The sequence below is a fragment of the Chiloscyllium punctatum genome, chromosome 4 (assembly GCF_047496795.1).
Source record: "Chiloscyllium punctatum isolate Juve2018m chromosome 4, sChiPun1.3, whole genome shotgun sequence".
NCBI lineage: Eukaryota > Metazoa > Chordata > Chondrichthyes > Orectolobiformes > Hemiscylliidae > Chiloscyllium > Chiloscyllium punctatum.
In genome coordinates, this window is record NC_092742.1 from 58,957,005 (window position 1) to 58,971,576 (window position 14,572).

Genomic DNA, 14,572 nt, shown 5'->3' on the forward strand with positions numbered 1-14,572 from the left:
TGGTTAATTTAATCTGGCTTTGTATTGTCCAGGCAGTTTCTGGGTTATGAATGGTTCTGTTCTTAAGTCCGTTCACAAATTAATTTGTATTCAAGTCTGAATACAACGTAGGACAATATAAAGTTGCTGCTTGTAAGTACAGGCAATGTTTATATGTTGGACGTTTATAAATTTGGGACCCTTATACAGCCAAATATTATAGCAACTTGTGGGCGGCGTGGTGGCTCAATGGTTAGCACTGCTGCCTCACAGCACCAGCGACCCGGGTTCAATTCCCGCCTCAGGTGACTGTGTGTGGAGTTTGCACATTTTCCCAGTGTCTGCGTGGGTTTCATCCGGGTGCTCTGGTTTCCTCCCACAATCCAAAAACGTGTAGGTTAGGTGAATTGGTCATGCTAAATTGCCCGTAGTGTTAGGTGAAGGGGTAAATGTAGGGAAATGGGTCTGGGTGGGTTGCGCTTCAGAGGGTCGGTGTGGACTTGTTGGGCGAAGGGCCTGTTTCCACACTGTAAGTAATCTAATCTAATCTGACCTTATTGCAAAGTAAAACCAAGTGCATCACAGTTGGACAATGTACTTTATTGTTCTCCAACATTTCTTAATTAAATAAAACTAAATTAAACATTATAAATAATTTTGGCAGATTTGTCAGTCTTAGACTTATCAAATTAAAATCATACAAAATGGAAATCTAATTTATCTAGTAGTAAAATATAATTATGCATACTGGGTTAACAATTATTAAATGTTAGTGATTTAATTGAAATGTCAGGTTATAGCAGTTAAATGTTTGTGATGATACTAGAAGGCAGTGATTTACAGCTCTATGTTTTCAATACATATTCTGAGGTTCAGATTAATAACTTCAATAGCAGCATGAGTATATTGTGATTTTAAGCCATTAGAGATATTTTGCAGACCAGCATGCTTGTCTGCTTACACTGTATAGTCTCAATTAACATTGCATAGAGTTTCATTGCATGATGCACTTAAATACAATTAATAGAATAAGCACCTTGTTCAGACTGAAATATCACTTTAGATTTACTCAGCATGAAATATTTCTAGTGTGAAATACATAATTAGTTCTAAACTCATTGTACATTTAACTCATGATTAACCAGTTACTAAACACATGACAAACTTAATTATACCAAAATAATTCAATGCCCTTGAGATATTAAGATTCAGATTAACAATGCTGAATTGCATTTGGGAAGAGCGGAGAGTTAAGAATTAACATTATCAAAATACCCCTTTGTTTTTCTTAGCGGAGCAGAAACCCATCTTTCAGATCGTCATCATCTTCCATGTAAAAACTTGCTGTTCCTGTATAATATGCTTGTCCTGCTACTTCCACTATAACAGCTTTGAAATCACCACATTTAGTTTCCTGTAGAGGGAAAAAAGACTTTTTATCAGTCTTTTTTATAATATTGCACATGGTTGGCACATAATATACAGAAGCTACCAAATAAATATAACTGGACAAATGTTGCTGAAGTCTGTGTTATATACAAAGCTTTTAATATCATGCAGACACTAATACAAAACTATCAAAAAAATCTTTGGTTTTGACCAGTTTTTAAATATTTCTTAATAGTTACTTGTCCTTATTAATTCAAAATTTTTTAAAAAGATTTTTTTAAAAGTGGTAGCTTTCTGTTTCTGAACTGAATATGCTGGTTATAATTCTTTAGATTTTTAAAATATATAATTTAAGTCCCCTGGACCTGATGGCATTTATCCTAGGATTCTCTGGGAAGCAAGGGAGGAGATTGCAGAGCCATTGGCCTTGATCTGTATGTCCTCGTTGTCTACAGGAATAGTGCCAGAAGACTGGAGGATAGCAAATGTGGTTCCCTTGTTCAAGAAGGGGAGTAGGGATAACCCTAGTAACTATAGGCCAGTGAGTCTCACTTCTGTTGTGGGCAAAGTCTTAGAGAGAATTGTAAGGGATAGAATTTATGAACATCTGGATAGGAATAATGTGATCAAGGATAGTCAGCATGGTTTTGTGAAGGGCAGGTCGTGCCTCACAAACCTTATTGAATTCTTTGAGAAGGTGACTAAGGAGGTGGATGAGGGTAAAGCGGTAGATGTGGTGTATATGGATTTTAGTAAGGCGTTTGATAAGGTTCCCCATGGTAGACTACTGCAAAAAATATGGAGGTATGGCATTGAGGGTGAGTTGGAGGTTTGGATTAGGAATTGGCTGGCTGGAAGAAGACAGAGGGTAGTAGTTGATGGTAAAGGTTCACTTTGGAGTGCAGTTACTAGCGGTGTTCCGCAAGGATCTGTTTTGGGACCATTGCTGTTTGTCATTTTTATAAATGACCTGGAGGAGGGGCTAGAAGGTTGGGTGAGCAAGTTTGCGGATGATACGAAAGTCGGTTGAGTTGTTGACAGTGAGGAAGGATGTGTCAGGTTACAGCAGGATATAGATAAGCTGCAGAGCTGGGCAGAAAGGTGGCAAATGGAGATCAATGTGAGTAAGTGTGAGGCGATTCACTTTGGTATGAGTAACAAAAAGATGGGGTACTGGGCTAATGGTCGGATACTTGGTAGTGTGGATGAGCAGAGGGATCTTGGTGTCCATGTACACAGATTTCTGAAAGTTGCCACCCAGGTATATAGTGTGGTAAAGAAGGCATATAGCATATTGGCTTTTATTGGTAGAGGAATTGAGTTCCGGAGTCCTGAGGTCATGTTGCAGTTGTATAAGACTCTGGTGCGGCCTAATCTGGAGTATTGTGTGCAGTTTTGGTCGCCATACTATAGGAAGGATGTGGAGGCACTGGAACGCGTGCGGTGGAGGTTTACCAGGATGTTGCCTGGTATGGGAGGAAGATCGTATGAGGAAAGGCTGAGGCACTTGGGGCTGTTTTCATTGGAGAAAAGAAGGTTTAGGGGTGACTTGATAGAGGTGTACAAGATGATTAGGGGTTTACATAGGGTTGACCATGAGAACCTTTTTCCACGTATGGAGTCAGCTATTAAGAGGGGGCATAGCTTTAAATTAAGGGGTGGTAGGTATAGGACAGATGTTAGGGGTAGATTCTTTACTCAGCGAGTCACGAGTTCATGGAATAACCTGCCAGTAGCAGTGGTGGACTCTCCCTCTTTATGGGCATTGGATAGGCATATGGAGGATAGTGGGCTAGTGTAGGTTAGGTGGGCTTGGATCGGTGCAACATTGAGGGCTGAAGGGCCTGTACTGCGCTGTATTTTTTCTATGTTTCAATATTCACAGGAGGTGGACTAAGAGAGAAAACAACATCTGATCCATTGTTCTACCATCCATCTCCAAACCCCTTTCCCCAGGACTTTTTTTTTTCTATTCATAAATGCTTTCTCTCAGTACTTTTTTTTATTTCCCCCATCACCTGTGTTACTTTTCAGCTTTATCCACCACAACTAAATGCCTTTATTTTCCAGTTAAATTACCACGTTAATGTGGAAAGTCCATAAAGGTCTGTGCAATAAACTAAAAGTGAGGGAAGGGAGAGAGGGGCAAAATCAAAAAGGAGTGTAAACACATTAAACCAATTTCAATGAAAGGGGGATATGGAAACAGTCAAATTTTGCTGCACCCCGAATTCAGTTCCCTGATCAATAAGAATCCACCTGCGAATCTGAGAATTAAGATTGACAGTTAAACTGGTTTCTGCATCTCCATGTCAATTATGGCACAAACAATCTCCAGCCTCTCTCGTGCCATATAAAACGTGTCTCTTAATTCTAATCTGTTTCTTGTAACCTAGTTCTGATAAGTGTAAGACAGAAAGCTTCAGGAAATGAACTTTCTAGCTTGTTCTAAGTCTTTTCTCTGTTATTTTAATGATGCAGACAGAACATTAGTGAAGTACACCATACACAACAAATTGATAAGGAAAGATAATTGCTTATTTTTAATCCAGATGCATTTCTGGGCTCTCTAGTAGTTATTAACTTAGACAGATACTCACCTTTAAGTGGAGGAGTAGACAGACCCAAGTTTTTAAAGTGCAGCTAAGTATAATGGTGACTAAATGCTGATTAAATTTGAAAGTTAGTTTTAAAAAAAACGGTTGAATTGTCTCTCAACTAATATTACATAACTTAATACTGATAACAATTCTTGGTAGTGAAATGGAAAACTTTTAACCTGTTTGCACACTGTACAGTGGAAATGGAACAATACTATCTTTGGGTGCCACATTGATGGAAACTGCATTCTGTTTGCTACTTAAGCTGGATCATTCTGTAATATTTGTAAACTTACTTTACTGTTGATATTCGGTACTATAAACTTTAAGGAATATTTAAAATAATTTCAAAAATCAGAAGGATTAATTGGAAGAAAAACTCGAGCAATTAAAAATGGAATTTCCAATAAACATTAATTTCTGAAGCCAAAGTTAATTTCTACAACTTGTGGTGAATACCATATTTCTGTAATTTCCATACATAGTAGGTATAGATTATTGGCTGTTGATATTGACAGAAAAGATAAATGCAGCTAAGCATTATGACTTGGGCCAAAATAACTAATTGGGTTTCAAAAAGCAACAATATTGATAATATGACAATTACCTCTACAGCCTTTGCTGTGAACAGCGAACTCGTTGGACCACTCTGAAATGTCCTCATTTGATTCAGGGGAATCAATCCTTTGTGGTACTGCAGTGCAATACGAGCAGTCACACCTGAGCCACATGGACTTCTGTCAACCTATAAGTTACACAAAAAATGTTTAAACTGTTCTTTATGCATGAATTGTATTTGACTGGGAATTGGTTAGCTCAGTTGATTGGACAGCTGGTTTAAAACAGTGATGCCAACAGCATGTGTTCAATTCCTGCACTGGCTGAGGTTACCATGAAGAATTCTTCTTCTCAATCTCTCCCCTTACCTGAGGTTTGGTGACTCTTGGGTTAAACCATCATTCTAATGAGAGCGCAGCCTTATGGTCCAGTAGAACTATGGCAACTTTTTATTTGATTTCAGCCATTAAACCGATTGATATTTCTCAGCCGAAACAATGAACAGGTTATTTTGAGTTTGTAAGTCTAAAAAGTATTCAATGTTGAGAGAAAGCATTGCAAAGATGGAGGTGGAAATTTCAATTATTGTCTAATTAGTACGCAGCTCTATTTTAATCATAGCTCTGTGTTTTCAAGAGTTGCTCCAGTGCACGTGAAAATGTTCCCTATAACGGATTCTCCTGGAGCTGTTCTTAGTGTGGTAAAGTCTGACATTTTCAAAATTATCAAATTTCAACTGAGCTTATCAATTCTATTTATACATAAAAATGAGAATATTTTGAAGAAGCTTAGACAGATACTTTCTTTTCCCTTTATTGCATGAAGAATGTCATGTTCAATTTGATTAATGAACTTGAATTGTAAATTGATATTCCTAAAAAGAAACAAGTTTGAGAATTTCAAAACTGAAATTCAAAGATTTTATACCACTTTATATTTTGCAATTGGGTTAAATGAAATGACTAGAGATCATAATGTTTATTTTGATAAATTTTACTCAGTTATTTTACCTACCTGAGCATCTGCAAAAACACAGATATTTGCTGTTGGCTCTTCAGAAAATGCATCTTTTCCATCAGTTAATATAGTCCCATATAGAAAAGCAAGGTCTTCACTGTCAGGGTGGTGGAACTTAACCTGTTACAAAAATAAAGCAGGATTTGATATTAACCTTTTGGAACAATTGTAAAACTTGTTTTGTGGTAGATACCAGCTGAAAGTCTATTTTAATAGTTAAGTATTTTCAAACGAAATTACTTCTCAGAATCTCAATTTGAACAGACAACCGTTAATCAAACTCCTATTTGGTATGAAAATAGTTAAACACTCAACGTGACAGTAGGAAATTGGATATTCTTCACAGAGGACAAGAGTGAATTCTGACCAAACCATTTGGTGGGTAATGCCCACAGTATAAAACTCTTTTACACGTTAGCTTACTAGATCAGAAGTAAACTAATCAAAGTCAAATACATGCCCTCTCTAATATTTTTAATAATAAAAAAAATCATAAGCTAGGTAACTTATTTTCCTAATTTTGAATTCTCCTCCACACACCCTGGAGACTGAGTAAGAATACAGCTCTTGAAAGGTGGAGAGACTTTTCCCCCCAGAACTGACCTGCCAAAGATATAATCTGTTAATAGTATTGCGTGGTGTATAAGGAGTGTTTCATTTGGTGGACTACTACATGCTATTGATGGACATATGTTCCAGTCAGTTGTGAAATGGAATGAACTTGTATAAAACTGCTGAATTTTGAAATTAATACATATCAGCAATAGACTCCACCTTCAATTTACAGGGTTTTGTTTGGAATTTTGTTTTGCTTGACTCTCAAAACCACCAAATATGTTCTAACTTGTGATTTGATACAGCACTTCCAGAGTTCTAGAGATGCTCACAGCAACATTCTAAACCTAACTGGAAATTAACCTATTTTTGGCAGGAAACAGAAGTGATGTTTGAACAACAGCTTGTAATGGCAACCAGTACCTAGTTCACACTTATTAGCCACAAAATGTATGTGATTATAAATGAAAGAGTACATCGGTCATAGAGTTAACTTGGATGCCAAATTGGAAGGGTGAAGGCTTGTCATAATTAACTTCCAGATGGTTTCCTTCATTAACATGAAAGACATCAATATTGATGCAGGAGCATCATAGAGAACTATACCTTTAGAGATAGCACAGGTTTGTCAGATAATAGCAAATTAATTTGCATGCAAACTCCTGACCATTAGTGCAATGGAACACAGACTAGTCAACTGACTAGGCCGAAATGGAGATCAGTGCAGAGAAGTATAGTTTCGGAAAAACTATTGTGGACTGATACTGACCTTGAGTTAATAATATCAACTTTATTTTTATATCTACCATAGCTTCAACCTTTATTAATTAATGAGACTGAAAAAATTAATCCTGATGCAAATAGCGTAACTCACTTCAAAATACGTAAGTACTGTCTTTAAGGCTTTATGGGATATTCAGGAAATATTTTAACCAAATCCTAGATTCAAAATCTGAGGTTATTATCCCAGGTTTGCAAGGTTGCCAGCTTGGGAAGTTATGCCAATTCCAAACCACGTGATGGATCTGCAACTGTCAGATCTTCTTGTTGAGCTTCCATCAACTTTCTGATCTGGGAAGGCTGAATATAAACAGCAGGTTTCAAACAAGGTTAGATCACATGGATTACAGGGAGAACTAGCCATATGGATACACAACTGGCTTGAAGGAAAAGACAGGGTTGTGGTGGAGGGTTACTTTTCAGACTGGAGGCCTGTCTGGTGTGGTGTGCCACAAGGATCGGTGCTGGATCCACTGCTTTTCATCATTATGTAAAATGATTTGGATGCGAACATAAGAGGTATAGTTAGTAAGTTTGCAGATGACACTAAAATTGGAGGTGTAGTTCTCAGTAAAGTTCTCAACTCTCTGTTGTATCAGAATACAATAGGATTTTAATCAGATGGGCCAATGTGCCAAGATGTGGCAGACAGAGTTTAATTTAAATAAATGTGAGGTGGTGTTTTGGAAAAGCAAATCTGAGCAGGACCTATACACTAAATGGTAAGGTCCTGGGAAGTGTTGCTAAACAGAGAGCACATGGAGTGCAGGTTCACAGTTCCTTGATAGTGGAGTCTCGGCTAGATAGGACAGTGAAGAAGGTACTTAGCATGACTTTCCTTTATTGGTCAGAGCATCAAGTATAGGAGTTGGAGGTCATGTTGTGGCTGTACAGGGCATTAGAGCCCCCATTTTTGAAAAGTTGTGTGCAATTCTGGTCTCCCTTCTATCAGAAGGATGTTGTGAAACTTGAAAGGGTTAGAAAAGATTTACAAAGATGTCACCATTGTTGAAAGATTTGAGCTATAGGGAGAGGCTGAACAGGTTGGGGTTGTTTTCCCTGGAAGCGTCAGAGGCTGAGGAGTGACCTTATAGAGATTTAGAAAATCATGAGAGGCATGGATAGGGTAAATAGACAAGGTCATTTCCCTGGGGTATGGGAGTCCAGAACTAGAGGGCATAAGTTTAGGCTGACAGTGGAAAGATTTTAAAGGGACCTAGCGGCAACTTTTTCATGCAAAGGTGTTGAGTGTATGGATTGAGCTGCCGGAGGAAGTGGTGGAGCTGGTACAATTACAACATTTAAAAGGTATCTGGATGAGTACATGAATGGGAAGGGTTTAAGAGGGATACGAGCCAAGTGCTGGAAAATGGGACTGGATTAATTTAGTATATTTGGTCGGCAAGGACGGGTTGGACTGAAGGGTCTGTTTCTGTGCTGTACATCTTTATGACTATGTTCATTAATATCAAAAGTTTTGGAGCTCAGTTAGGTTTGTAAGGTCTAATTTCAGTACAGTTATTGTCAGGAGTGCATAATGTTATGGTTTAATTTGTTCCACACAACTAGTTGACATAGGAGGGATCTGCACTTCCATATGGGGTGTTTACAACTTAAATTTGCAGAGTTTCTTAGCCACTGCAGAAAATAAGGGCACAGAAAGCATTTACAGTCAGAGTACAGAAAGGTGCAATACTGATTAGACAAAACAATATTTGGCTCCTTTACATACATGTGTTTTCACAGTATTAGTGACAGATACTGCTGCATTTACAAGATCCTGGGTCTTGGAGGTACAAACATCTAAACCAAAACGATCTGCGCTCACAAATGCATAAAAAGCACCTCCGTATGCAATATCCACTGCAATCTTCCCAAATCCTTGTACATCAACAGTAACATCTGAAAGAGAGGAGAGTAAACTGGTACTGTATGTTGTTTGTATGTGTAGGTACAATAGCTCCGAATTGTGCCATCCGTAAATGCAAGTAGTATAGCTAATGGCTTGGAGATATACAAAGAAAAAGGCCTTTTGTGTTGGTCAAGATGCAGCACCAAACGATTCTAATCCCGTTTTCTTGGCTCGTGGCAATGTCTAATGGCAAGTGCGCATCTAAAGACTTAAATGTTACGATGCGTTGAATATATTTCCAGGCACCTGCTGCTAAAAGCGCCAACTGGATGAACTTATCAAAATGTTGCACCTGTGGAGGGAGTGACCGTGTTTAAGGTGTTCTGTTCTGACAGTCATTGACCTGAAAGATTAAAACCTGTTCTTTCTCCAGCAGTTCTGCCGGATCAGCCCAGTGTGTTGTCTTTTTATTGACAGTCCAGAGTTCCACTGGTGCGTTTTGTTTAAACGTGAATCAATTCACTTTGATCTCGGTCAATGCAAACCCTGGTGCCTTGTGTAGCCACAGGCGATGGTGCTGAACCTCCAGCCCCGGCTCCTGTCTATCTCTCTCTCACCTGTAGCGAATACGAACGCGGGGACACTGTGGAAGCGGACCCTCCCGCTCTTGCCCTTGTCGTATTGCACGAAAGCCCGGACTAGGCCGCAAGGGCAGTGGATGTTGACCTGGGTTTCGGGGGAGCTGGGCTCTTTGATCAGGCCGTAGTCCAGGGCGAAGCGGCCGAGGGCCAGCACGGCGTGCCCGCACATGGTGCTGTAGCCCTGGTTGTGCATGAAGAGGACGCCGAGGTGAGCGTCCGGCCGCTCGGAGCCCACCAGCAGCGCGCCGTACATGTCCCTGTGGCCGCGGGGCTCGAACATCAGCCTCCGCCGCAGGCCGTCCAGCCGCTCCCGCACGTAGCGCCGCTTGCTGAGGATGTCGCCCGCCGGCACCGGGGGGAAGCCGCCGGTGATGATCCGGAGCGGCTCACCGCCCGTGTGCATATCCAGCACCGAGAGCACGGAGCCCGACCCCGGCGGCTGTCCCACTGGATCCATCCCAACCCGGGGAGGACAGGACAGGACAGGACAGGGGGGCGGGGTCACAGCTAGCCCCACCCCAACAGGAAGTCAGCTGTCGGTTAACCCCCAGCCGGAAGTGGACGGGTCACGGAGGCGGAAGTGTCGTCACATTGGGATGGAAGTGGCTGCTGTTGGAAATAAATATGGGTAAGGGACGTAGTCCTCCTCAATATTGTGTTTGTGTGGGGGTAAGGGACCTTGTTCTCCTCAGGTGTGTGTGTATATGTATGTATGTATGTGTGTATGTATATGTATGTATATATGTGTGTATATATATATGTGTGTGTGTGTGTGTGTGTGTGTGTGTGTGTGTTGGGTGGTTGGTGATAAGGGGTTTAGGTCCTCCACAATATTGCTCTTGGACCCTTCAGCAATGTATCAGAAAACACTAGGCTGTTTTGTCGCTCAATGTAAACCAGACTATTCTCTTTCCCCCCCCCCCCCAACACATTTTCTTTTACTCAAGGGCGTGACTGATAACCACCTAATCACTAAGAGCTTATAAAAATATTAATGTTACCCACTGGCTACTGGTCATACAAGGCCTTTAATGCATCTTTACCATGTATTTAGATATAGATACATCAATAAGTTGCTTTCTTTAAATCTTTAAACACGCCAAAGTAATTCTGTATCGTGTTGGTCTTAAAGTTAAGCTATTTCTGTGCCGTTGGGAGCAACAACAAATCACTGTATATCTCCTCCATGACTCAGTTTTCAAAACTCTGTTGGAACCTTGTCATAACTTTTGATTGTATGATTGCATGTGACTTTCTGTTAGCCTTGTTTAAAAGTCCTTAGTGGAATAATGACTTTTAAACAAAAAACATTCTATTTTCCTGTTATTTTTGCTTTTATTTAGATACTAGTGATTCTATGACAGTTGTGAACTGAAGATAACTGCATTTATATGAATTTCTCCCAAACATTGCTCACAAATAATTAGATTAGATTACTTACAGTGTGGAAACAGGCCCTTTGGCCCAACAAGTCCACACCGACCTGAAGCGCAACCCACCCAGACCCATTCCCCTACATTTACCTGACACTAAGAGCAATCTAGCATAGCCATTCACCTAACCTGCACATTTTTGGACTGTGGGAGGAAACTAGAGCACCCGGAGGAAACCCACGCAGAATGGGGAGAACATGCAAACTCCACAGTCAGTCATCTGAGGCGGGAATTGAACTTTGTGGATGTTCTGATTGGAAGCAAAGTGATTTAATTTATTAAGGCTGTTATATGAGTTCAAATTGTTGTAAACAGATTAACTGATTCAGGAGATAAATGATCAGCTAATACATGAGTAAATGATTTATGATGCCTTCTATTGTAATATTGGCTGTAAGAACTGGCAGTATTTCGGCGATTACTCAAAAGTCATCAAAATTAAATGTAGCTTGTTGAAAAAGGCTTTAGACTTTAAATAGAATTCCAACTGCTGTCACATTAAATCTAATTAGCCTATATCGATAATGGTTATTGAATAATTCTCCTTTGTAAGGACAACATAACAGAACAGGCTACTATTTTGTAATACTCATCAATGCATCACTGTCTGCTATTCTCATGTATACATTCATTTAAATTGTTTAAGTTAATAAAGTTAATGTTTCACTTTTGCCACCTCTATCAATCTGGCTTGGTATGTTTGAACAATGGCTCTTGTCCTCCTGAAACAGAGTTTGCAAAGTGGGAAGTACCACAGTGAGTTTGGGTGGATACATTGCGTTATGTACATTTTAGGCAGACATGCAATAATTGGTGATGAAAGGGATTATATTAGGCCATGTAGCAGAAATGTTAATCAGTCTAATTACTTTATCCTAGAATGATCTTGAAGCTTTCACAAATTGATCTTAACCTCTCTATGATTGGTAATACTTACTTGATATTCAGAATTGAATAGGCAGAATTGCGTCCAATCAAATGTTAGGAAGGGAGTAGTTATTACCTGAAGGTCTCATAATGTACACAGTTTTTGACACCTTGGATTTTGAAGTTGAACCAGACAGCTGGCATCCTTGCTATCCCTGAGCTGAGCATCCACATCCTCACTGCAAACATCACTGACTAGTCTTTCTTCGTAACATACCATGTCTTTGACCCTGCATCACTGCAACTACTACTGAAACTCTCATCCATCACTTTTTAACTTCTGCATTCACAATGCAAATATCTTATGGCTAGTCTCCTACCTTGCATTCTTGTTAAATTTGCCTTCTTTTCCTAACTACCAAGTTCTGTACACAAGTTACCGCACTCCTTACTCATTGGCTTCTGATCCTACAGCATCTGTTGTAAATCTCAACCATTTTCAAATCTTCGTTGTTCTTACTCTCTAAACCTCTGTAACCTTCTGCACCCCTTCAATCCTCTGCGGTCTGTTCTGACTTGTATCCCATTCTTAATTTTCTTCTGTTGCCTAGGGTCCAAGCATTGGCATTTTGGTGTAGCAGAGCATTGTGTGTGTATGTACACCAAATAGATTGCAGTAGTTCACAAACTTAACTTGCTACAGTTTTCTCAAGGGTAACTGGGAATGGGCAAAACGTCTGGCCTATCTAGCAGCTCTCAGTTTCTGAATGAATAAAATATTGTCTAAGTGAACTTTTTCACTGCTTTCCCTCACTTTAAGATGCTAATTAAATCTTACCTTTTTGATCACTTCTCTTAAATTCTCATTAGATAAATTAATCAGGAGGCATAGGCTACTTGGTCCCTTCTGTGCCTTTAATTAAGATCATGAATTATCTCATTGTGGCCTTAACACCACTTTTTTGCCGACCTCCCATAACCCTTGAATCCCTTTGATACAATTTCATTGCAACTCAGCCTTGAATGTATTCAGTATTGAGTCTCCAAAATAATTCCAAAGGCTAAAACTGAGAGGAGAAATGCATCCTCATTTTGTTTTAAACTAGAGACCCCTGATTTTTAAACTATGCTCCAAGTTTTAGATTTCCCACAGATAAAACATCCTCTCAGTATCTACTCTAACAATCACAAAAACAAACTTACAAATTTCAGTAAAATCACTCTGTCTTCTAAACTTCAACCTTTTCTTATAAGACACTCACTCCACCCCAGGATTCAGTATATTGAACCTTCTCTGAACTGCTAATTACAGTCATGAGCCTGTAAAACTTCCCGTATGTCTCAATTTAACAACTTGTTTGATCATCTTCCTTTGTAGCACTTTACCATTAAACGTGCGACATACATACAAGTTATTGCAGGTCTATCCATCTGAATAAGTGGCTAGAATTCAATCGCACACTTGACTTCATTCTTCTAAATGGAGATGATAATTTAATGGTTTTGGAGTGAGTCATTCATTTTGACTTGCCCAGACCAAACATAACCAGACATGTTGAAATCTTGAGTAAACCATTCTTTTGGGGACAAGGAAAAGACATCAGGCAAAGATGATGGGGAATGTAAATTCTCAGAATATAAATTCAGTGATTGGAAAACTCTGTGTAGATTGTAACCCATTCCAGTCGGATCATGGAATGTCACACCGGAGGGCTGTCAAGCAACTTCAGCTAAGGATAGAAGGGTTGTTGGACTCAATGCTACCTGTTTTCTCTCCACAGATTTTGCCAGACTTGCTAAGTTTCCCTAGCAATTTCTGGTTTGTTTGTTTAAGGGATTCCTGTGTTAAATTAACCTTAGTTTGACCAACTGAAGTGTGGAGGATAGGGTTTGAATCATTCAGGATTATAATGAATTGGCAGTCTCACCTGGAATCATAATGAATTTGGGAACCTTGCTTGTGGATTAGTGGTAACAATTATTAATATTGCTGCTCCTGTTCAACTTCTGATCAATGATGATCTATGTTAGAAGTCTCAATAAAGGTCAAGGAAAGGTGCTTGAGTACTTTGAAATGGCTATTGCCTGCAAAATGTTAGCTATCATTTCCAAGTCCAAGCCTGAATTTTCAGTAGGTCCTAAAGCAGACTGGCATGGGATGCTTCAAGAATTTAATTAAATTCAAAGTTTGGGAGAAGATTTGTAGCTCGGGTGCTCGTTGTTGTGGTTCTGTTTGCTGAGCTGGGAATTTGTGTTGCAGACGTTTTGTCCCCTGTCTTGGTGACATCCTCAGTGCTTGGGAGCCTCCTGTGAAGTGCTTCTGTGATCTTTCCTCCGGCATTTGTAGTGGTTTGAATCTGCCGCTTCTGGTTGTCAGTTCCAGCTGTTCACTGCAGTGGTCAGTATATTGGGTCCAGGTCGATGTGCTTATTGATTGAATCTGTGGATGAGTGCCATGCCTCTAGGAATTCCCTGGCTGTTCTCTGTTTGGCTTGTCCTATAATAGTAGTGTTGTCGCAGTCGAATTCATGTTGCTTGTCATCTGCGTGTGTGGCTACTAAGGATAGCTGGTCGTGTCGTTTCGTGGCTAGTTGGTGTTCATGGATGCGGATCATGGATGCTCTTGAGCAAAACCAATGTAGTGTACAAAATCCCATGCAAGGACTGCACAAAACACTACATAGGACAAACAGGAAGACAGCTAACGATCCGCATCCATGAACACCAGCTAGCCACGAAACGACACGACCAGCTATCCTTAGTAGCCACACATGCAGATGACAAGCAAAATGAATTCGACTGGGACAACACTACTATTATAGGACAAGCCAAACAGAGAACAGCCAGGAAATTCCTAGAGGCATGTCACTCATCCACAGATTCAATCAATAAGCACATCGA

General features: G+C 39.8%; 2 protein-coding genes across 4 annotated transcripts in view; one reads left to right on the forward strand and one right to left on the reverse strand.

Annotated features, from left to right (window-relative positions):
- Positions 1 to 14,572, forward strand: part of jkamp (jnk1/mapk8 associated membrane protein) — a 44,072-nt gene that overhangs the window by 9,903 nt on the left and 19,597 nt on the right. Inside the window, exon 1 of one of the 3 annotated variants that reach the window (XM_072568851.1) lies at positions 9,915 to 9,999. The exons of 1 other annotated variant lie outside the window; for it this stretch is intronic. In XM_072568851.1, coding sequence (XP_072424952.1) covers positions 9,996 to 9,999 — 4 coding nt within the window. In that variant the 5' untranslated portion in view covers positions 9,915 to 9,995. Of the gene's footprint in view, positions 1 to 9,914; positions 10,000 to 10,022; positions 10,041 to 14,572 lie in introns of those variants that run through there. One more of the 3 variants, XM_072568853.1, reaches the window with a different exon arrangement.
- On the reverse strand, positions 583 to 9,875 carry l3hypdh (trans-L-3-hydroxyproline dehydratase). The gene is made up of 5 exons (XM_072568849.1): positions 9,348 to 9,875; positions 8,611 to 8,780; positions 5,541 to 5,663; positions 4,576 to 4,713; positions 583 to 1,393 (listed from the first exon to the last, which is right to left on the reverse strand). The coding sequence occupies exons 1-5, from the start codon at positions 9,826 to 9,828 to the stop codon at positions 1,268 to 1,270; spliced, it is 1,038 nt and encodes a 345-aa protein (XP_072424950.1). The 5' UTR covers positions 9,829 to 9,875; the 3' UTR covers positions 583 to 1,267.